This window comes from Protopterus annectens, chromosome 7.part1 (genome assembly GCF_019279795.1).
Source record: "Protopterus annectens isolate FY-2018-M chromosome 7.part1, PAN1.0, whole genome shotgun sequence".
Classification (NCBI taxonomy): Eukaryota; Metazoa; Chordata; order Ceratodontiformes; family Protopteridae; genus Protopterus; species Protopterus annectens.
This window is the reverse complement of record NC_056740.1, coordinates 237,891,412-237,915,289: the sequence shown is the minus strand read 5'-3', so window position 1 is coordinate 237,915,289 and position 23,878 is coordinate 237,891,412. Positions and strand designations below refer to the sequence as shown.

The following is a 23,878-nucleotide window of genomic DNA, read 5'->3' as shown; positions in this document are numbered from 1 at the left end:
CTACGTAATTTGCTCCTAGACTTTTCTAAAGATCCCCATTCCAGGTGTTTTATGTCTGTTACTATATTCACTACTTCTAGTACAGGTTGTTTAGACTTTTCATTTTCTAGTAATTGCTTTTTGGCAGCCATCACAATTAGACTCAGCAAGGCCTTACACTGTCTAGGCAATTTCGATTCTGTATCATAGCTCAAAAAAATGATTTCCTTACTTATACCAATTTGTTCACCTAGTATTTCTGACAATTGGTCTGCAGGGAATCTTTAAAGTCTGCCAACTCATTACACTCCCAGAAAATATGGTCCTAGGTACCTCTTTCTTTCACCTCACACCAACAACATTTGCTATCTACTTGCTGAAAAATTCTTCCGAGTCTACTTGAGGTATAAAAATATCTTTGTAAACACTTCCAAGCAAAGATTCTAAATCTTCTAGACTTTGTTGCATGTTTGGGAGACATACGATATGTTCTCCCATTGTTTATTTGTTAATTGCTTTTCAAGTCTCTCCTCTTAGTCCTTTCTAACCTAATCTGATTGATTCTTGTAGTTATCATGCAATATTTTATATGCTCTACTAATTATTCCTTTCTTATTGGCAACTTCTGTTTTAGATTCTACTAAAACTCTACCAGTGCTATTCTTTCATTTAGGACCCCCACTATTTCTTTCTTTCTTGTATATACTCTAATATCAATCCTTGATAGGGAAGGCACTCTCTATCCTGCAGTCCAAATAAATTCTTGGAGTTTTCCCATTCTATTACCTTTCCCTCTCTAGTTATTTGCTCCCAATACCATGGTTCCTTTGCCAGTTTTGTCCAATAAGTTTTAGCCCCCTCTTACCTATTTTCTGTATCCCTAATTGCAGTCATCCTTATTGGCAGAATCTCCTTTCTCCATTCCCATGGTGGCTTAGTTCGTAGAATACTTTCAGCTACTTTATGAATATAATATTCTGTATGATTAGTGTTATTTTCCTTAAAGGTCCATATCAAAAATCCCAGTCTCTCATTGTTTCTTGAGCCCACTAGATAAAAATCATTCAGCTCTTTGTTAACTTCTCCTCTGGTTGATAAAAGTATGCCTGACCTGTGTATAAGACTAAGGCGACTAAAAACATTTTATCTGCTTATATCTTACTATCGATATCCATACAACAAAGCTTCAGTTTTCTCAGTTTTTGTATTATCTTTTGTTTAGTCTCCTCTCACATATCCTTTGCTGCCACACTAGATTCATTTTTAATCCATACTTCATTTTACTATGTCCCCATAAATACGGATATTGCTGAACCAGTTTGTGTGGGTACATAATTTGCTGCTATTGCCTTTGTTTTAGCTTCATTAATTTGAAACTGTCTCAAAATGTTCCACGATGCTGTAATGTCTCTTTTTGGTTTTGTCAGGTATAAAATAATATCTGCAAACAGAGCCAGCGTTTCTTGACTAACATAACAGTTATATCCTTGGATTTCTCCCTTATTTTCTTTGCCAGTGGTTCTAAATATAATGCAAATAACAAAGAGGTGAGAGGACATCCCTGCCTGGTTCCTCTGTTCAAGCAGAAATTATCAAAGAGGACCCCACCCACTTTCATTTTCACCTCCGATCCCTCATATATCCTCCTAATCAACCTTATAATTTTATCTGGGAATGCAAATGCTTCCATTGCCCTGCTCATAAAGTCACAGCTTACTCTGTTAAGTGTTTTCTCTGCATCAAGACCCACCAACAGCAGCAGTATTGTCTTACATTCTGCATCAATGTTCTGTTAATGTTGTCAAATGTTTGCCTCCCCTCCACAAAACCACATTGATTCATATCTATAATTTCTGGCATCACTTTTGCCATTCTTTTAGCCAGTGTATACATAAACACTTTATAATAATGGTTTAGTATTGAAATTAGCCTATATGAAGATGGATTTGATGGATCTTTGCCCACTTTAGGTTTTACAGCTACCACTACTTTCTTCCAGGATGTTGGCACTTCTCTTAAAATATTGTTAAATAAACCTTCCAGATCTTTATCAATTTTTCCCAACTAGCTTCCAAACTTTCACCTGGATACTATCTATTCCTAGGGACTTTTTTGTACATTAGTTAAACATCACCATTTTTTTTAATCTCCTCCTATCTTAACTGTTAGTAATTGAGCCTCATCTACCTCTAACCTTGGCATATTTAATTCTTCCATAAACATTTCTCTGTTTCTCTGTTGTCTGAGTCATTGTGCTAAAAGTTGTGCTCTTGAGTTATTATTAAAAAAACAGTTGTTTAATGGCAGTCTTTCTAAACTCATGCATTTAATCAAGGGTAATCCCTTATTTTCTGGTTAGCATTCTGCAGTTGCTCCTCTTCTTGTTTTTTGGGAATTCCCCTGGTTTGCAGTACTTTAACATTTGTCATTCCTTCTAAATATTTTGTATCTTCTTTCTTTTATTTCTGTCCTATTTTTAACTCCTCTTTTGTTTTATTCCACTTCCCAGCTATATTTTCAGAAGAAATTTCTATCTTCTCTAATAGGTCATGAATAATTTCCACTACCCATTCCTTAAATTCCTCTCTTTTTAGTAGATGGTGGGAATGCTCAAGTGTCTCATTTTTATTTCCTTACCCAATGTTTTTATTTTAGTTATTATTGGTGCATGATCTGAAATAGTTATTAGGTGCGCATCAATAAGTTCAATTAAATGCACATGTTCCTGTGAAATGTAAATTCTGTCTAGCCTAGCAGTTTTTGTATCTTGGGGAATAACATGTAAATTCACTCCGAAATCCTAGTAATGAAGTTGCATCTTCCATGTCAAATATTTTTATAAACTCCTTAAAAAATCTACCCTCCTTTTTTTATATTTTCCTTTCTAGGCCACCCAGACACATCTTCACCATTGCAGATTAAATTACAGTTCCCATCCATAAGTAATATTCTTTGCTGAAAGCTGATTATTTCTCTCAGAATTTTCTTAAACTCCATTATAGTAGCTTTTGTTGGAATATAAATACATGCCAGTGTAATCCTCCTCCCTTCCTGATAGCCCTTAGTACTAAACATCTACCGTTATTATCCTCTTCTCTTGTAATTAATATAAGTAATTCTCTTCTCCTTTGCCCAATGTATTCCACTGAATAACCATCCTGAAAACCTTTCATTATCAAATTCAGATGTTCATTTCTTTCCAAGTGTGTCTCCTGTAGCATAGCTAGTTGCATTCTACATTTTTAATATAGTTCACCACTCTTTTTTTTTGTATTTGGACCTTTGACATTTAAAGACATTATAGAAGCCATCATTGTCTCGAAAAGTTATTATTCCCACCTATTATGTAGAACAGCATTTTTGTTAAATCTCTTGCTCTAGTTCCAGCTTTCATGTTACATGCATATACTCTTTGGTAGGTTAATCTTTTATACAGTTGTTTCTTGTCATCTCCATTTGAACTTATGTCACATCTTTCAAAACTTTTTATTTTATTGAAAGCCCTCAAACAGAAAAACAAACGCACCCCTAATACCCCCTATAACATATTAACTTAGTAATAACAACACACAAAACTATGTACAACTTCAGGTTTTGAAATTTTACCCTCCTAATAGGAATAAATGTTCCAAACTGACAGCCATATAGACTTGAGATAACCTAAAAGAAAGCTTATCCATGCTAAGATGCATGGTACAGCCTGTGCTTCTGCTGAGTGCTGTCTGGCTTTGACATACCTTTATAGCTGTCTCAGCTGGGAAACCACTTGAATACTTTTACAAAACATTTTCTCCAAGCCATTTCTCTTTACAAGATTGTCTGCTAGAGATATGAGAACCAGGCACAAAACTGCCATGCATACATTTGTTTACTAGAAAAAATCCTTCTGATATTCAATATATTTTGTTTTCATTTCCTTGCTTTCTCTTAAAACTTGTTACTAGATTAAGCTAAGGGTCATAATCCAGTCACTTCCCTATGCAACAGTGAACAAGGAGAAAAAGAGAAGGGAGAAAGAAAACAAAAACAGGAGCACCTATTTATATTAGTAACTTTACTTTATAACATGGAAAGAAAATCATGCAGTATTAAAATTAGTACCATTAAGAAAAAAAATGTTTTACTTACAGTTAACTTTCTTCCTCGTCTTCCTCTCTCCTGAGTATTTTTATGAACGTTAATGGCATGAAGTAGGGATATGCTTCAAAGTGCCCTTACTTAACAAAGTCCAATATTTCCAGATTTTCTTGTTCTGTCACGTTTCGCAGATGTAATTATTGTGTTGTGACCCCACATTTGTCAATTTCCAAGTTACTGGTTTTATTCCTGTTCATTTCCATCTCTCAAATCGTATCGCTGCTTCATTTCCAGCATATTCTCAATTATTTCAGTTGACTCGTGCTTTTTTCCTTCTGTCAAGCATTTTACATTGAAACATTGGAAAATGTTTCCTTGGCACAGTCTCTCTTTGGTCTTTATTACCAGAACAAAAAGCAGAATTTCCTTCTGTTTCACAGCTCACTTTTTGCTGGACAAACTTTTGTATTTCTTCCTTAGCATGTACTTAATCAAAAATGTATTTTGTCACTCAAGGGAAAAATATTTAGAAGACAGCTGGGTACAGCAGTTTGAATCTCATGCCTGCTTCTTGACATTCCCTAAGTAATAGAATAAATTTACTCATCTTCTTCCAGGTGTATATTGAGTAATCATTCTCCACAAACACACTGCTGTTTCCCACTTTTAGTACTTTGTCCTTCTGCCACAGTTTTATCAGCATCAACTCCTTCTGCTGGTAAGATTGCATCTTTACTATTAAAGGTCTAGGTTGCTTTCTCATAGCCAGGTTTGAAGCATATACACAATGTGCCCTTTCACTTAACAACTCCTATGTGGAATACAGGTCCAGTTGTTTTATTTGTACTTTCATAAAATTAATGCAGTCTGTTCTTTCCAGCTTCTCTGATACCGCAGAAAATCTCATATTTTCCCTACATGCTCTGTCCTGTAATTCTTTTATTTCTGAAACATCTCCTTTTGTGCAGTCTCATATTCAGCAAGCCTTTTCGTCATTTCAGCTTCTGAGTTTTGCAATTTTATCACCTTATCTGAATAGCTGTTTAACACTTCTTCCATTTTTTCCATCCTTTACTCCATCAAATGCATCTATCATCTTGATCATATCTGCAGTGACTTCATCTTCCTTGGAGCACTTTGCACTTATTTTACACTTGGTTATCTTTCCTCTGTCATAGTATGCTGTGGATTTGGCTTCTTTAGGTTTTTCCATTATTCATAAATGCTTCTTTCATTCCAGTGATACCTGATGTCATCTGGACTAGCTGGTATCTCTTATGAGTGGTGTCTTGATGACTGTCTTCTTTATCTTTCTGTTGATGTCTTGCAACTCGAAAGAGCTTCTTTCTCCATCTAATTGATTTTCCCTGATGGTTGTCATTTGCCATTACAACTGCTGTCTTAGCCTGTTTTGACAGCCAGCAAGAATTCCTTCTTTGCCTGATCCTTTTTTTCTGTCTTTCACTTTTTCCAGTACTCCTCCTTTCTTTCTTTTGGTTACTTCCAGGACTGGTAAATATTTGATTTTCCAAGATTTGTTATTGTGAGTCCCAGAATAATTGAGACTGAATGACAAAAAAGTTGACTTTCTTACACTATGTCCAAGATTGTCATGTCTTGTACTATTCCCTTTTCACTGAGGTATGAAGATGTCTGAGTTGGTGGGGGCGTGGCCAAGGATGAACACAGGATAGCAGCAGATTTCTTCAGCTCCACCAATTTCATTACACTGACAGGAATTAATTACTTAAAAAATTAATTTTTGAAGTAATTTTCTTTCTAAATACGTTTGTTTTATATAGTTCTTGAACTATATCTAAAAAAGAAAGGAAATCTTAACAATACTCCTGTCAGAAATCACTGTGGAAATTTTCCTGTCAGTTTATCAGTCTGAAATGAGTTCCAGTAAGACAAATTCTCAAGACTCCAGCATCAAGAAAGAACTTCAGTGTCTGATAATTATAATCCAGCAACTTACTGCTAAGATGGATAAAATGGATACTAAAATAGACACCTTCATAGAAAAAACTACAAAACAAATAGACCTGTTACATACAGACCTGCAACAACAGAAGAACCAGATGACAGGCATAGAAGAAGCTGTGAATGACATGGAAAATAGAATCCAAGAAGAGGAAATCAACATTGAGTTTCTGCTGAAACAAAATACACATTTACAAACAAAGCTGGATGACCTGGAAAATAGATCTAGGCGCAATAACATTAGGATTTTTGGACTGCCAGAAAATATTGAAGGTAACAATATTACTTCTTTTTAACAACTTGGCTCCCTAAAACTTTAGACTTACCAGAAGCATTCTCTTTTGGTATCGAAGAGCACATAGATCTATAGCTAATACTAACTCTAACAAAAATATCCTAGATCAGTTATAGTTAGATTTCTATCATCTTTGATAAAGAGATGGTTCTTAAATCTGCTTGGGCTAAAGCTCCTGTTAAGATTAATGAGACAACTGTGCGTTTGACAATGACTATTCTTCCATGGTAATAGCTAAAAGAAACGCGTTTTCTGCCACTAATAAGGGAGCTTAAAAAGCACAGTTTAAAACATACCTTCTGTTTCCTGCCAAGCTTAAAATCTTCCTTCCTGATGGTCCTAAGGTTTTCGATGATTTAGACTCTGCTTTACTGTTTGACAAAGAAAAAGGATTTTGGATAAAATAGAAGAAATGGAATGGGCTAGTTCTTCATTAAAGAGATTGGCAACTGAAGCTTCGGAAGACTTCAGAGAAGAAGAAGAGACTAAAAACAAATGATTTGTTATATGTTTTTTCTCTCATCATTTTAGTTCATTATTAATCTTTTTGAATATAGTTCCTGCATTTCCAGAAAGCCACAAATATTTTGGAAAAGATTTAATCAAAGTTATTCTCTATGTGCAAAGAAATGTTTTGTTTCATAACCAGTCAAAATACCTGAAGATTTAATGGCAAGCTGTGATTCAATTTGTTTCTCTTTCTGAAAAAGTAAGGTTAGTAATTTGATACATTTTTATCTTTACCTTTTTTTCCTTCTCCTTTTATTATTTTCTTTGTTTAAACAATGACATTCTATTTAGATTATGTAGTGGGTAAAGGGTGGGGAGGGCAGGAGAGAACAGTAATGAAAATATCATTAATAGAATAATAACATATTTATTCCTTGTAAAAGTTTTTATAAGTTCTTCAAATGCTATTTCTAATTATACTTTCTTGATTATACTGCTTATGCCTGTTTGTAAATAATCTGTTATGCTTTAACTAATAATAATCAGAACTAAATAAGAGTAAATAATATGTTTTATTTTTAACTCTATTAATATAAACAGTAAGTAACATTCCATTGTATATACTTCTTACAGCTTTCTCTTACATTTTTTATTTCTGCCTCACTCCCTTTTATTTTCTACTCTCTTTTTCTTTTCTTTATTAATATATAGAAATGCTTTTGATTGTGTGGGCACAATGAATAATAGGATTTGTATGAAAATTGAGTTGGGAGAAGAATGTTGAGTTTTATTGCTTGTTGGTAATTTTGGGTTTAATTTCACTTACATAGAGGCTGTAATGATCTGTGGAATACATTGTGAAGGTTTTGTCATGTTTAGATGCATTTACACTGCTAAATGAATGTTTGTCACTAGTTTTTAATAAGTTTCCCACCAAAATGTTAAGAGAGACAATCTGAGATGTGGGCTGTCTCATGCACAGTGTTCATGAGTTACTTCAGAAGCTTCAGCTCACAGAATTCTCACAGAGAAACTGAAAGCAGTTAGTATAACCTTTGACATAGTTATCACACTGACACACCACAGATTCAGGAAAATACTCTATTCATAAAATATGTCAGTTATAATGTTTTGTTTCATAACCAGTCAAAATATCTGAAGATTTAATGGCAAGCTGTGATTCAATTTGTTTCTCTTTCTGAAAAGAGGTAAGAGGCTGTAATGGTCTGTGGAATACATTGTGAAGGTTTTGTCATGTTTACATGCATTTACACTACTAAATGAATGTTTGTCACTAGTTTTTAATAAGTTTCCCGCCAAAATGTTAAGAGAGACCATCTGAGATGTGGGCTGTCTCATGCACAGTATCCATGAACTACTTCAAAAGCTTCAACTCACAGAATTCTCACAGAGAAACTGAAAGCAGTTAGTATAACCTTTGACATAGTTATCACACTGACACACCACAGATTCAGGAAAAATACTCTATTCATAAAATATGCCAGTTATAATGAGTCTAAATGATGTAGTTTCTTGTAGTAAGTAAATGTCTTATTTTAGAAGGCATAGAAAATGAAACATTTATTTAAATGTTTTTGAAAATCTACTTAACAGCAGCATAATAATCTGTGTTAAAATTTGTGTTCCAAACATATACTTTACTATAACTCATTTAATTCATCTGATTGACAAGCATAAATAATCTTATAACTCTATTCTGGAAGAAATGTCATGTGATATATTTTAAAGCAGTAGGTTAGCATGATTGTAAAATCTGGTTACTAAAATGTGTTTGCTGTGCATTATTTTGTATAAAGCAGACAGATTTATTCTAGGGACAGCAAGTAGGATAGTGCTCAACAAAGACACAACTCAGTGAGATCAGATATATATATATATGTGTGTGTGTGTGTGTGTGTGTGTGTGTGTGTGTGTGTGTGTGTGTGTGTATGTATGTGTATGTGTGTGTGTGAGTGTGATGGCTTTTTATATAATAATGCAAGTGTTTCTGAGAATCTGCATAACTATCCAATATGATTTATAATAATTTCTATGAATACAATATTTTACTCTATTGACAAAATGAATGTTTGCCACAAGTTTTAATAAGTTTCCCGCCAAAATGTTAAGAGAGACAATCTGGGATGTGGGCTGTCTCGTGCACAGTGTCCATGAACTACTTCAAAAGCTTCAACTCACAGAATTCTCACAGAGAAACTGAAAGCAGTTAGTATAACCTCTGACCTAGTTATCATACTGACACACCACAGATTCAGGAAAAATACTCTATTCATAAAATGTCAGTTATAATGAGTTTAAATGATGTAGTTTCCTGTAGTAAGTAAATGTCTTATTTTAGAAGGCATAGAAAATGAAACATTTATTTAAATGTTTTTGAAAATCTACTTAACAGCAGCATAATAATCTGTGTTAAAAACTTCTGTTCCAAACATATACTTTATTATAATTCATTTAATTCATCTGATTGACAAGCATAAACAATTTTATAATTCTATTCTGGAAGAAATGTCATGTGATATATTTTAAAGCAGTAGGTTAGCATGATTGTAAAATCTGGTTACTAAAATGTGTTTGCTGTGCATTATTTTCTATAAAGCAGACAGATTTATTCTAGGGACAGCAAGTAGGATAGTGCTCAACAAGGACATAACTCGGTGAGATCATATATATATATATATATATATATATATATATGTGTGTGTGTGTGTGTGTGTGTATGTGTGTGTGTGTGTATGTGTGTGTGTGTGTGTGTGTGTGTGTGTGTGTGTGTGTGTGTGTGTGTGTGTGTGTGTGTGTGTGTGTGTGTGTGTGTGTGTGTATGTGTGTGATGGCTTTTTTTTTTAATAATGCAAGTGTTTCTGAGAATTTGCATAACTATGCAATATGATTTATAATAATTTTTATGAATACAATATTTTACTCTATTGACAATAATGAGTTTAAGTAAATGCTCATATACAAACAATTCAAGAGTTTTTTTTGGAAGCTGTTAATAGTATTCACATGACAGAAAATAGATGCATCTTAATATATGTAATGTCTGAATCATATTAGCCAAAGTTTTTGATTTAAATGAATGTTAGAACCTAATTTTCTCTCCTCTTGATTTCTAACATCAAGATTATTTGAATGCTATTTGAATACAAGTGTTATATATTACATAGATCTATATAGTAGTATGAACAGTTTTAAAAAAAAAGTTTATTTTAGTTTATATGATGCTGTTTTACCAAATGTGTAGTTTTGTCTTGATAGATAATTGAATTGAAAACTGTTAACCTCAGTTAAATATAACTAGTATTAAATTGATAAGGTGGTAGCTGAGGTACTGTTGCTTAGGTTAGAGGGTTAACTTGGGTAGTATATACTACTCTAAGTTGGAGTTTTCAACTCAGGCTGGATGCAAGGTTTAATCCTTACATTATTTTCACTTGTTCATTGTTATATGTATATAGTTTTGACATCCACAATATATTTTGTATACTCATTGTCACTACAAACAAAATTGAATACTATACAAAATCCCATAAGAGATTTAATAAATACAGCTATATTTAAAGGTACACCTAAAAGAGGAGATGTAACATTATTTATCTTGTTATTTGTTATTTCGATCATAAGATTCTTGAGTTTTAAAAATGCCAAATGACATCTTTAAAAGGAATTTCTTTAAACATTAATGGATTGAATAATCCGTGTAAAAGGGCAAGCCTAATAAGATACATTAATTTACACAAGGCCAATCTAGTCTTCCTGCAAGAAACCCATCTCTTGAAAAAGATATTGATAAACTAGCCACTAATAAGTATACAGTATTGGTTAGTTCAGAGCACACTCAGAAAAAGAGGAGTGGCTATTTTATGGAATAAAGTATGCCCATTCCTAAAACCATTAAGTCTTTTCAGGATGACAAAGGAATGTTTTGTATGGTTACAATACAAATTAATGGGAAGACTTACACTTTAATTAATGTATATTGGATACCTGGAATTGGTATTAATACAGTGAAACATCATATTGATAAGATCATATCATTCTCTATAGGGATATTATTTTAGCTGGTGATTTTAATTGTATACTACATGAAAGTGATACTACCACTATAAGGAAAAGAAGAATTACATCTAATGCAAAACATTTAAATGATTTTGCTAATTCTTATAATTTGAATGATATTAATAATCAGATAGATTCAAAATCATTACCATACACCTTTTTCTAACAGATACAAAACTTATTCAAAAATAGATAGGGTCTTTATTTCTAACCAGATGGTAACAGATTTAATTAATTCCAAAATCATTTCATGTCCTATATCTGATCATAACTCAATTGTTTTTGAATTCATGATAAAAATACTCATAATGTTCAGATCAAAAGGATACCAGCATACTTAACTCAGCTAAAAGACTATAAAGAATATATACTTTCAGAAGTACAACATTTTATAGACATAAATAATACTCCTGAAGTCTCCATTGTCTATGTTTGGGATGCCTTAAAATCATATCTATATGGACAAAGTATCAGATGGTATAATAATAAAAGGAGATCTTGGGATAAGGAATTGTTAGATATTCAAAGTAAATTAGACTCTTATAAACATAATAATAAAGAAAATATTATGGACAAGAAAGTTATTGAAGAAATAAACAAACTAAATGAGAAATACAAAGAAATTTTAACTCATAAAGTTAAAATAACTTTAGAGAAATACAAGTTTTGTCTTATTCAATAAGCCCCAAATACTTACATAGACTTAAAATAAAACAAAAGATTGAATAAACAAAACCATATCAAAGAAATCTTTTCTCTAAGGAAAAGAAGAATGTTTCTAGTATACCAGAAATACTGGATGAATTTAGAAATCACTTTCACAAGATTAACCATAACAACATTAACATGGAACCTAAAGATAAAATAAAGGAGTTTATAACCACAAACATGAATAAAAAGCTTAATAAACAACAGATTAAACTATTGGACAAGAGTATTTCATATACAGAAGTTATTACACAAATAAATAAGCTTAAATCAAACAAAGCACCGGGTAATGATGGTATTATACCAGAGATATATAAAATCCTTTCTAAAACTACATATTCATTAATACATAAGGTTTTATTTTGGCCCAAACTGAGTTAATAACCCCCATCTTGGCAATATACATTTATTTCACCAATTTTAAAACCTAATAAAGATCCAACTAGATGTTCTTCATATCGACCCATCTCATTACTTAATGTTGATTATAAAATGTTTATGAGTATTTTTGCTGATAGATTGAAGACAATCATCCCGGCATTATAGATATAGATCAGACGGGCTTCATTGTAAATAGAAATACTTTTGATAATATAAGAAGAACTTTAACATTAATTGATTTTGCAAATAGGAGAAAGAAAGATTTAACACTTATTAGTCTTGATATAGGTTCAGCATTTGATTCAGTAAGTTGGGACTATCTGTTTACCTTACTGAAATGCACAAACTTCTCTGATGCATTTGTAAATTTAATTGAGCATTTATACAAAGGAACGCTGGCTTATATTAAGGTAGGAACATATGTTTCACAAAAATACCCATTCTTAAAGGTACAAAGCAAGGATGTCCACTTTCTCCACTATTATTCACTTTAGTAATGGAGCCTTGGGCTAATTTGATTAGAAACAGTACTGACATAGAGGGTTTTGAAATAGACGAAAATACAACATCAAAAATTCAACTTTTTGCAGATGATGTTCTAATTACATCAGCAGGATCTAATTCTTCTATGCAGTCTTTATTTGATAAAATGATGAATTTTAAAAGTATTTCTGGTTTAATATTCAATGAAGAAAAAACTAAAATACTACCTATATATACGAAAAATATTCTCATTAGTGATTTTACTAAATATGTACCCAATTCAGGTCAGATAACTTATTTAGGTATAATACTATCTAAAGATATTAAATCTATTATATATAATAACTATAATACCTGTAATATACAAAATATTTTTAATACCTGGAATAATATGTTTTTTTTACTATGGAGGAGAGACTTACAATTATTAAAATGATAATATTCCCCAAGATTTTATACTTAATACAATCAATAATACTTTCACCTACAAAAATAATTATCAAGAAACTGAATACACTAATGTTAAATTTCTTATGGGCACCTAATAGACCTAGGATTGCTTTAAAGAAACATACTAATAGCTGGTCTCAAGGGGGTATTTCTTTTCCAGACTTTAATCTATATATTATCTCTTCGATTATAAAAGTTATTACTTTATTAATAGATCAGTCATATATCGCAAAATGGAAAGATTATTGGGAGCTAATTAGTATGCACTTCATGAAAATCTCCTTAACACATAAAAATATGATTGTAAATAACTCCATGTTGTGGTTGCTAAAGGAATTTTGTACTTCACCTATTACACCTAAACATATGGTTTGTTACCCATTAAATATTATTATTAGTTATCGTAACTTTATATTCATGCACCCTAAGTATAGGGAATGGAATTTTATTGTATTCCTATAATGTATACTCAGGGTATGCTTATGTCATCTACTTCTGAAGGAGCTCATTTAGCTATAGATAATGATCTAAAGTACTGGTATCAGCTGATATCTGATAATAAAGTTAAAAATCTAGATTTTTGAAAACAAGAATTTGATCTAAGAGAAACTAGCTGGTTAGAGGTTCAGATCTTTAGACAACATCTCATTGATAGAATAGATCTAATGTCTATAACAGTTAAAGAATCTATTCCAAAACTGATTGATTACTTGATATTAAATTTACAGCATAAAGTTTCTGATAAAGGTAAACTTTCATATATACATAAAATTATCAGACAAGAAACTTTTTACAGTGTAGATTCATACTGGAATTATTTCACCTCTATTAATGGGGACCCACCAACTCAACAAGATAAACAATATATATTGGAATCTGCTTATAGAACTACATCTTCCATTGTCTGGAGACTTTATACATGGAAATTTTACATAGATCTTTTATACACCTTTGATGATGAATAAAATAAATAATAAAGATAATCTATGTAAGAGATGTAATGTAGAAATTAATGCTGACTGGGCTCATATGTTTTATGACTGTATGAAGTTGAAAGAATACTGGAAGTCAATTAATGAATTTTTGCAGGCTCTTTTTACAGATAATTTCATTATTTCTAAGTCTCTTATATTATTCAACACACCTGTACCTCAATGTGTTAAAAGATTAAGCTTCCCTTGTTATGGTCTATCCTAGCAGTGGCCAGGAAAATAATAACTAGAAATTGGATTTCAGATACACCTCCTTCGTTCAATGAATTTAAAAATGTTATGAATATAATGTGCCATATGGAAATAAGCACAATTAGAATGAGAACAACTAGAAAAACATCATATTATATTGTATGGGATAATTTACAAAATTTGTTAAAAAAATTCTAATTTCAGTAGCACGGTATTTTAGTTTAATTAATTGATCTGATTGTAGTGGATGTCTTTGTAAATACTTTAGTTGTTTTGTTGAATATTATAATAATACCTATTTTTAATTACTTGTATAAAATTGTTATGATATTTCTCTTATATGTTAAAACAATAAACTTGTTTTGAAAAAAAAAAGATGTCTGAGTTGGTAAATGTAAGATTGGGGGTGGGGGTTTGCCCCACACATCAAGGTTGCACGGACGCTTGCCCTCCTGCAAAAACAACTTAAAAGGAAAGCAACAGCATTTAACATTTACTGTTTTTCTGCATTTTCAGACTTTTTTCCATAATTCCAGGGCTTACACTTATGAGTTTTGGGGGTAATAGAAAACCACTGGAGTTTTGCATTCCACCACCAACTTTCCCTAAGTACTTTCTTTCTGTACCTTCCACGACCTCATGTCCTCTCATCATCATCATCATCACATATATTGTTTTGAGATGCTGCCATTGTTCTTCACCTCTCCCTATTTCCTCTTCTTCCTCAAGTTCTAGAACACTGAGTATTGTCTTGAAGTACTGTGCTTTTGGTTCAGTCATCTCCCAGGCCTTCAGTCTCCTTTGTCCTTAGAGCCTCCTATGATTGCTGCTTGCAGATGATCATGGCCACTATTGTTTTATGCTGGGGGTACACTTTCACAAACATGACTTTGTAATCACTGATTTGACCTCACTGCCATGCCTTTAGTAGGAAGAAGTCTACCTGTCACAGTTGAGATATTTGAAAGACGTAAGTCCAGAATGGCTTCTCCTTTGCTATTAGTGTTGTTGGAAGCCCGCAGACACAAGCAAGTCTCATATTCTGCTATGTTTTTCCTGGTATATATGCATTCAAGTCCCTATTATCAAGGCCAGCTAATTCTTCCTCCCCTTATCTAGGAGGGTCCTACAACTTCTGGCTGAATGAAATCTTTTCTTCACTATCACAACTCTGCTGTGGAGCTTAGACTGAGATCATGAAGGTTGTTCTATCTTTGCAATGCAGTCTGCTGCCATGATTCTGTCACTAATTCATAAAACTATTTCCCACAACAATTCCCTCACCATTTGTAGTTTGTGCTCCCCCCTAAAATGGTTGTGTATAAATTGGATGTTGGTGATTTAATCATGTTGACTAATGTCAACAAAAATGGTTGGGTATTTGCCAATTCTAAATGAGTTGAGGATCTGTGCAACTCTGACATGCAGTGCATCCCCATACCCCCTGCTAATTATATATTCTAACTCTGAGATAGCACAATCTCCGAAAAAAAAGGTATATTCCCCTACCCAGGGATTGTCATTCCACACATCTGTTGACATCTGTTTAGTCATTCAAATTAGGTCAGTTAAACAGATGTCAATCAAAGCACCATTTGACAAAGTTCATGGGACCCATATATACATACATGCACACACACACACACACACACACATATATATATATATATATATATGTGTGTGTGTGTGTGTGTGTGCACATTTGCATTTGTACATGTACACACAGACTGGCTTCATATCCCTGGCATCTCACATAACTTATTGTCTCCCCATCATCATTACATATGTGGGGGTAAGCCAGGCATGTCCCTTCACTGGGTGAGTTTAGACTTGCTGGAGGGGAATGCTCCAGGGCCACAGAGCTATGAACACTGCTTCAAGCAGAGGAAAGATCAGAGGTTTGGACTGCCATATTGTGGCCAATTGGTTTGTGGTTTGATGCTGTCTACATAGGCTGAAGTGATGTCATGTGGGAAATGAAACCCACCTACGTTGTAGCACATCTCTCTTTGCTTGCCCATCTATTGCAGCATCAGATCTTGCACAGTTCTGCTATCTTCACTAGTGCTCATGAATCAGTTATGTGCCCCCAGCATATCCCTACACCCTCCCTCCATGGAAGCGTCAAACAGGCAATTCTTTGTCATTCTTCTTTTTCCTTTACCAGCTACAGCAGGTGCCCAAGCCAATAATCAAACTCTGGTTACTTGGGTTATAGGCACTTCCTTATCACTGTTAGCCAGTAAAGATGGGGGGGCAGCAACCCCCTTGCTAGATATGTGTGGCCGTCTATCACTGACATTATATCAGTAGTGCCAGAAATTAAAGTTCCAATTTTTTTTTTATATTTTTTTAAAAATCCTTAAACACTTAACTGCATCCTCATTGGTATGTTTTTCAAGTCAGTACCACCTACACCTGCGCAAAGTTTGATGATATGTCCTACAATAAGCAATTGCTGATCCACGTAGGGATAGGGGTGCTTTGGATGTGTTGTGACAGTAAAGATATGCAAGCAATGAAAAGAATGGCTGAACCTGGTATATAAATCATCAATCTCTGGTCTTCCTTGTGATTTTAATGCTCATAATTATTTATTTTTGGTGGAGATTCCTATTCAATAGGCTGGAAGTAATAACAGTAAGGGTGAGTTACTTTGGCTTAGATGAAGTTTGAAGGCTAATGTATCACTAACATCATCATCAACCCCCCTTTCTCCCAATTTGTTTACATGAGGTCAGGGTGTCATATCATCTGTTAGCATCTCTCTTGATTCATTGCCAGTCTCCTACCTTTTCAACAGTCATGCCTGACTGTCACATGTCTTCCCTCATGCAGTCAGTCCACCTCATTGCTGGACAACCTCATTTCCTCTTATCTTATTCCTGTCTGCCTCAGATCATCTTTTGGAAGATTGTCTTCTGCTTTTCTGCACATCTGCCCTGACCACCTTAGGAGCTACTTTGGCTTCTGCTCTGATGTCTTCATTTCTTCATCTGCCTCACATGTGCTTTCCACCACCTATCCATCACCATCACCTCTAGTTTCCTCAACTGCTCTGCTTTTATGCCAAGATTTATGCAGATTTCTATGCCATGCAGTAGTACTGGTCACACCACTGTGTTGTATACCTTACCTTTCAGCTTCTTTGGCATTCTTCTGTCATATACTATCCCTAATACTCTGTGCCATTTGGCTTCAGCCCCTTTGATTCTGGCTTTGACCTCCTTATTCAAACTTCCTTTCTCCCCAACCACCTCTCCCAGATGCTTGAAGCTATTATCTTGGTCCACTATTTTTCCTTTTGTATCAGTTCTCCTCCTCCTCTGATTTCTCACATTTGCTGCTATTACAACTGTCTTATTTGTTCTCAGTTTCATCTTGTATGCCTTCAGTTATGTATGCTATTCACCTGTCCTTTGAAGTTCTTGCTTGGAGTCTTCCTGAAATACCACATCATTTGCATACAGCAACTTTGTTTATCTGTCCCCTCCGACCTGTTTGCGAATGTAGTCCATCACCAGTATAAGCAGCAGTGGGCTCAGATCTCAACCCTGATGTACACCCATTCCTACTCCCACTGGAAAACACTCTGTGAGGCCGAACACTAGTCTTGCCTGAGTCATTGGGTCATTGTACATAGCTTGCATTAATGCTATCAATGTTTCCAGGACTTTGAATCACCACAGGACTCCCTAAATTAGCTTTCTTTTGACCTTGTTATATGTTTTCTCCAAGTCTAGGAATGCCCATTTTGACTCCCTCCTCATTTCTAGCTTCTTATCAACTGTCTGTCTCAATGCAAACATCCGGTTGGTTGTGCTGCATCCTGATCTGAATCCAAGCTGTTCATCTCCCATCATATTTTCTACCATTCTGTGTCTTCATTTGTCAGTCACCATCTCCAGAATTGCCATCAGGAGTTTGACACCTTTGTACTGCCCACAGTTATGGATGTCCCCTTTGTTCTTATACACTGACACCAGTAATCTTATATTCCAGTCGTCTGGGATACTTCATTCTTTCCATACTGATATGAGTATCCACAGTTGCTGTTTCTCCCCATCTCATTCAACATCTAGATCATATCTGCTGTGACCTTATCTAAGCCCTTTGATTTCCCTAAATTCATTTTCGTTGGTGCTTTTCTTACTTCTAGGGTATGCTTCTCTTCTTTCATCGTAGGCTGTGTCCGGGGCAGTACACCATCCGTGGGGTTTTCTTCATTTAAAAGCTGTTGAAAATATTTATTTATTATTTTTTATTTATTTTACATTTGTTGACTGGGAGTGTCCAACTGAGCCAAATCCCTTTTTCAGTGGAGGGCCATGGAGAAAAGTTCCAGGCATGTAATGTAGGACAATTTAACAACAGGAATTAGACATTCAATATTAGATAAAAAGAGTAATCCAGAATTTTTTAGGTTTACAACCATCATTACATTTCAATATTAGAGAAAAAAGTATAATACAAGAATTATTTAGGTATTCAATCATCTTTACAATAGTTAGGTTATATCATATGAAAGCATTATTGGGCAGCATACAGCTTAGTAGAGGGGTCAGACTGATAGTAAAGGAAAGTGGGTTGAGTTAGGATCTAAGTTGGTTACTTTGAAACTAAGAAGGGAGTATTTTGGTCAGGGAGGGTGTGAGCAGAGGCAGGTCCAGTGTTTTTAAAGTAATCTTTGATGGCTATTTTGAATTGTTTAGGGTTTGTCAGATTTCTAGAGGGAGTTTGTTCCATGCAGTAAAGGGATGGTAACAATATAAGTTGCTGCCAGTTTTGGTTTTTGGTTTGTAAACATTTAATAAGTCTTGGGTTGTGCTCTCGTCTGGTAGGAGAGTAATGTGAGATGAGAGACGATAGAGCTGGGCAGAAATATGTTTGATATAGAATGGAGTGGATCATTTGTAGCTGAGATTGGAGTAGCAGGTGAGGCAGTTCAAGCCAGTTTAGGACTTTAAAGGAGAGACAATGATGAGATTTATATGAGTGTTGAGCTGTGAATCTGGCTACCTTGTGATAGGTTGTTTCTAGCTTGGAAAGTAGAGAAGAGTTTAGATTAGTAAGTGTTTGGGAGTAGTAAGTTAGACAAGGAAGAAGATAGGCATGAGTTAGAGTATGTTTAGCTTCAGCGGTGAGTAATCTGCTATTTCTGTACAGAAGTCCTAGCTTCTGATGGGTTTTCCCGATGCAATTGTTAATATGTAGATCAAATTTTAGTTGGTCGTCTATGGTGATGCCAGGTAGTTTTGTGTTGGCATCTACTTCAACAGGAGTATTGTTTAGCGATGTAATAGTAAAGGAGGATTTGATGTGGCTAGCAGATTTAGGGGGAATATTCCTTCTATCTGCCTTAGTCCTGTGCACTGGAGAGCAGGTTGTTGGCATCCCTTTTGATGGGTGTGCTGATGCCTATCTTCATCGCTCTGTCTTTGCCTTGCAACCTGATACCAAGTCACTTTGAGAGGCGTGCAGGATGCCTCATGTGCCTTTTTCTTTGCTATTGCAGTTCCTCTATTAGCCTCTTTGTTAGCTGCCCTAGAGTCCTTATTAGCCTGCTGTGTCTTTCTTTTCTCCATTTTTTTGCACTCCTCCTTTCGTTTGATGACTTGCTGAGGTTCTGCATTCCATTTTCAGCTTTTGTTATGTACCTTATGAGACTAATATATTTTTCTAATAAAACTCTACTTTTGGTGCAGTGTCTGGTCGTTAGGAGTGCAAAGCTATCATCTCTGGTGGGACTGTCCATCACCGGAGATGTTGGTATAAATGTAGATTGCGCTTCTGCACTTGAGTAATAGTTCAAGTTTTGTAATGATACCAGCCTTACATTGCCAGATGCTCCAAGCATCCTAGCCATCTAAAATGTTTATGTAAATCTCATATGGATAGCTACAATGCATAGACTTAATTTTTCCAAGGCTTTCTGTTTTCAAACATTGCATTAATCTTGAGTTTCTATAAGCAGATGACACACTTGTATATATTTTTTGATTGTCTGAGACGATACCCTTTTGAAAATTGCATTAATATTGAGTTTTGAAGCATTTCATAACAAACCTTATTGTTTTTTATTCTGATGTTGTTTCTCCCTTTAAGCAATACTTTAAAGCATCTAACAATGCTTTAGAAGTTCTGCCAAACAACCTGTCTGTCTTCTGGAAAACCAGTCTGGTAGACGTGGATGTTTCTGACAACGTAATTAAAGATGTTCCCCAAACAGTATTTCAGCTGGAGGTGAGTATGGAAGACTTTTTTATCTTAAGCTGATATTAGAGTATGTGCATGGAATAGAAATGATAAATTTGGGGCAACTGATGCATGTTTGATAGCCCACACATTTGAATGAACTGGATATGAAAAACAAAATATCTTTAATTGCATTACACAATACTGTTTGAATAACTGTGACATACATTTTCAATAAGGTTGCATCATAGTGACCAAAATGCACTTTTTGTACTCAGTGAAGTGCAGTTTAAATAAACAGCATATACTATGCAGATTGCATCAAAGCCCTACCTCTAAACTTGGTTTCCTGCAGAGTGTTGAGAGACAGTCTGTGCCTGGAGTACAAGGCATCCTTGGTCCCTGTCTGATGGACATTTTGCACATCCACAAAACTAGTAGCATCAGAACTGCTCAATCTAGGGACTTGAACCTTGCTTGTGACATAAAAGAAGACATGTTGGAAGGACAGATATGTGTCTCAGAGAATTCCTCTCCTTTGGGAACATGCTTACCATCCTTGTGAAGAAGAGTTCTGCTGTAACCCTATTTAAGAATAATCTGGATCTATGGGTGGGAAATCAGAAATTCAACCCAGGGTTATCACCTGTATTTCTAATGGATAACAGCAGTCTGTAAATCATACGCTAGCTTCTGTATATCCCTTAAAATAACCTCTAAGGCTTAAAACCTTTTGGGATACAGTTAGGATGCATGGCTAGGCTTATGAATTCCAGAGTGGTCATTAGCCTAGTATACACCTATGAACAAGTTGGTATTTTATATTAGTCGTGTATTTATCAGAATGGTTTTTCAACAGTCTAAGTGAACTGCTTAATATTTATAAATGTTATTTTATTTCAAAGCTTGATAGCCATTGGATAACAGATCTCTCACATATTTTTTCTTAATTTGTAACAGCTGGTGTCTTTGTCTGTGCTGGCTTTAGTCATAATATTTCCGTGGCGAATATTTTCAAAGGAATTAGGGTCAGATGGAGCATTATATGCCCAGCACAAATTCCCTCTGAGTATTCATTTGGTACAGAAAACAACCATATAACTTCTTCTTAAGGCATTACTGTAACATTCAATAGTAATAATCGCGTTTGCCAATTTTTCTGTCTTTGCTGGTTAAGACTGTTTCTTTCAAGTTATTCCATGTCCCTGTGTAGATGAAACAAGTCTGCTGCTTACAGAAGCTGGCTGGTTATAGTTGTGAGGCTGATACAAAAGTCCAGCTTCATCACTTCTTTTCACTGTCTGATAAGTTGTGGTTATTCGGTACAGTCAGAAAGGAATTATACTGTAGTAGGACACACTGCCTATTTTTCTTCATAACTGTAAAAATTTTCATCAGAGTGTGATCCTTTTGCTCATCAGCATAGGATATACGTTCATCTTTTAAGTCTTTTTATAAGTGAGGCTGTAATAGGTTCATTGGTAGGTACTAGGCTATCAGCCCTAGGGCCTATACAAGCCCAGCCAAAAAGGTACCCTGGCTTTTGCCACCCTTATTTTCCAGTGCCACTGTCAAGCAGAGCCACAGAAGTGATCCCCGGGGTGAATTTCCTATTTCCCATCCAATCATCAAGATTTTTCTTGAAGAGTATTAATGAGGAGCTTTGTTTGATATAGATAGGTAGTTTATTCCAAAGTATGGGAAGTCTCTGGGACAGGAATCTGTCCCTCCGGCATGTTCTGTTTATTGTGGTGACAAGGTTTAGGTCCCTAGAGCATGTAGCTCAGAGGGATTGGGACTTCTTTAAGTGGAGCATGTCCAACAGCTCTGGGTTTGACATAGCTTTGTATGTTAGGCAGAGATCACCTCTGAGTAGGTGATATGCGACGGAGTAAAGCTGGAGTTTTTTGAGACGGTCTGCTAAGGGCATTTGTTTGAGGCCAGTAATACTCTTTGTGAGGTATTTCTTCGGCCTTTCCAGTTATTGTAGATGTCTTGTGAGGTACATACCAAAAGGGGCATTGTACTCTATAATGGGTCTAATGAGTGATGAGCTGAGGGTAACAATGACCTCTTTTTTTCTGGATGAGAAACCTTTTTTTGATGAGGTGTGCCACATAGAAGGATTTCCTGACTGCTGTGGTGATGTGATTATCAAAGGAGAGACTACTGTCCACCTGTGTCCCAAGGTCTCATATCACACTTTCGGTGTTAAGTATACTACCGCCTATGTTGTAGTTCATGCGTACAGAGTTTTTACCAAAGGAAATGACAGTGCTCTTTTTGGCATTGAGCTTCAGGCCATGGCTTTGACACCAGTCATCTGCCTCAGTGAGGCCCTTTTGTAGGATGTCCACATCGTTAGGAGTTTCGATTATGGCTCCTAGTTTGCAGTCATCTGCGAATTTCATTAGCCAAAGACCTTTTGTGTTAGCCTGTACTTCAGAGAAGTAGATGCCAAACAGGAGAGGACCCAGGACTGAACCCTGTGGTACTCCACTTGTCACTGGTCTGAAGTTTTATTTGGAGTCTGCTACTTTCACAGTGTGGGTTCTGTCAGTGAGCCAATTGGCAACCCATCTTGTGACATAGGGATTTATACCTAGTTTAGTGAGTTTATCTATAATTCCAGAGTGGGGGATGGTGTTGAAAGTCTTGCCAAGATCTGTATAGGCTGTGTGAACCACCTTACCCTTGTCTATGGCTTTGGTGACTGCTTCAAAGAAGTCTATCAGGTTTAGGAGACATGATCTGCCTTTTACAAACCCGAACTGGGTGGGGTCCAGAGTTTGGAGATTACCAATGTCTTTGTTTATAAGTTCCGTGATGATACGTTCCATGGCCTTGCAGACCAGGCTCGTCAGGCTAATGGGGTGGTAGTTCCTGAGGTCTGTGGTGGCTCCTCCCTTGTGGAGTGGGATAACCATCGCTGTACGCCATTCAGCAGGCACAAAGCCTGAGGTGAGGCTATGACTGAAAATAGTACTTAGGTGTGGTGCCAGTTCGTTCTGTAGTTCATGTAGAATGCAGCCTGGGATGTTGTCTGGTCCTATGGCTGCTGTGTTCTTGACTTTGGAGAGTGTGGTTTTTACCTGTGCAGCCGTGATTACAGGAACTTTGCATTCTTCCGGTATAGAGATGGGCTTTTTAGGGGGTGAGAGGGGGGTAAAGTTAGCACTGAACCTATCTGCTAGGATGTTGGCAATATCAGTTGGGTCTGTATATTTAGTGCCATTGTGCTGTAACTCAGAGCAGATCAGAGTGTTGCCATTGAGATTCTTGACATAGCTATAGAATGCTTTGTGGTTGTCTTTAGAATTAGTGGCGATTTTCTTTTCATAACTAGCTTTGGAGGATTTTATCAGGGATTGCAGCTTCTTACTGAGGCTGACCAGGGAGCTCCTCCACTCATGGGATTTTACTCTCTTTTGCAACAGTTTCTTCCTTCTGTTGTACAGTTTGTTTTTGGTAGGGGACCACCAGATTCACTTCCTTTTTTTTGTAGGATTGCACGATCCATGCACTTGTGTAAGTACTTATAAAGTGCAATTGTGTAGGATTTAGTAGTGATAACTATATTGTCCATCTGCATGGGTGTCATGAAGTTCACCACTTC

At 35.4% G+C, this 23,878-nt stretch overlaps 1 protein-coding gene across 1 annotated transcript in view; it reads left to right on the top strand.

Annotated features, from left to right (window-relative positions):
• Positions 1-23,878, top strand: part of LRRK1 (leucine rich repeat kinase 1) — a 2,417,153-nt gene that overhangs the window by 1,299,038 nt on the left and 1,094,237 nt on the right. The window contains 1 exon segment of the mRNA XM_044078686.1: positions 20,173-20,310. Coding sequence (XP_043934621.1) covers positions 20,173-20,310 — 138 coding nt within the window.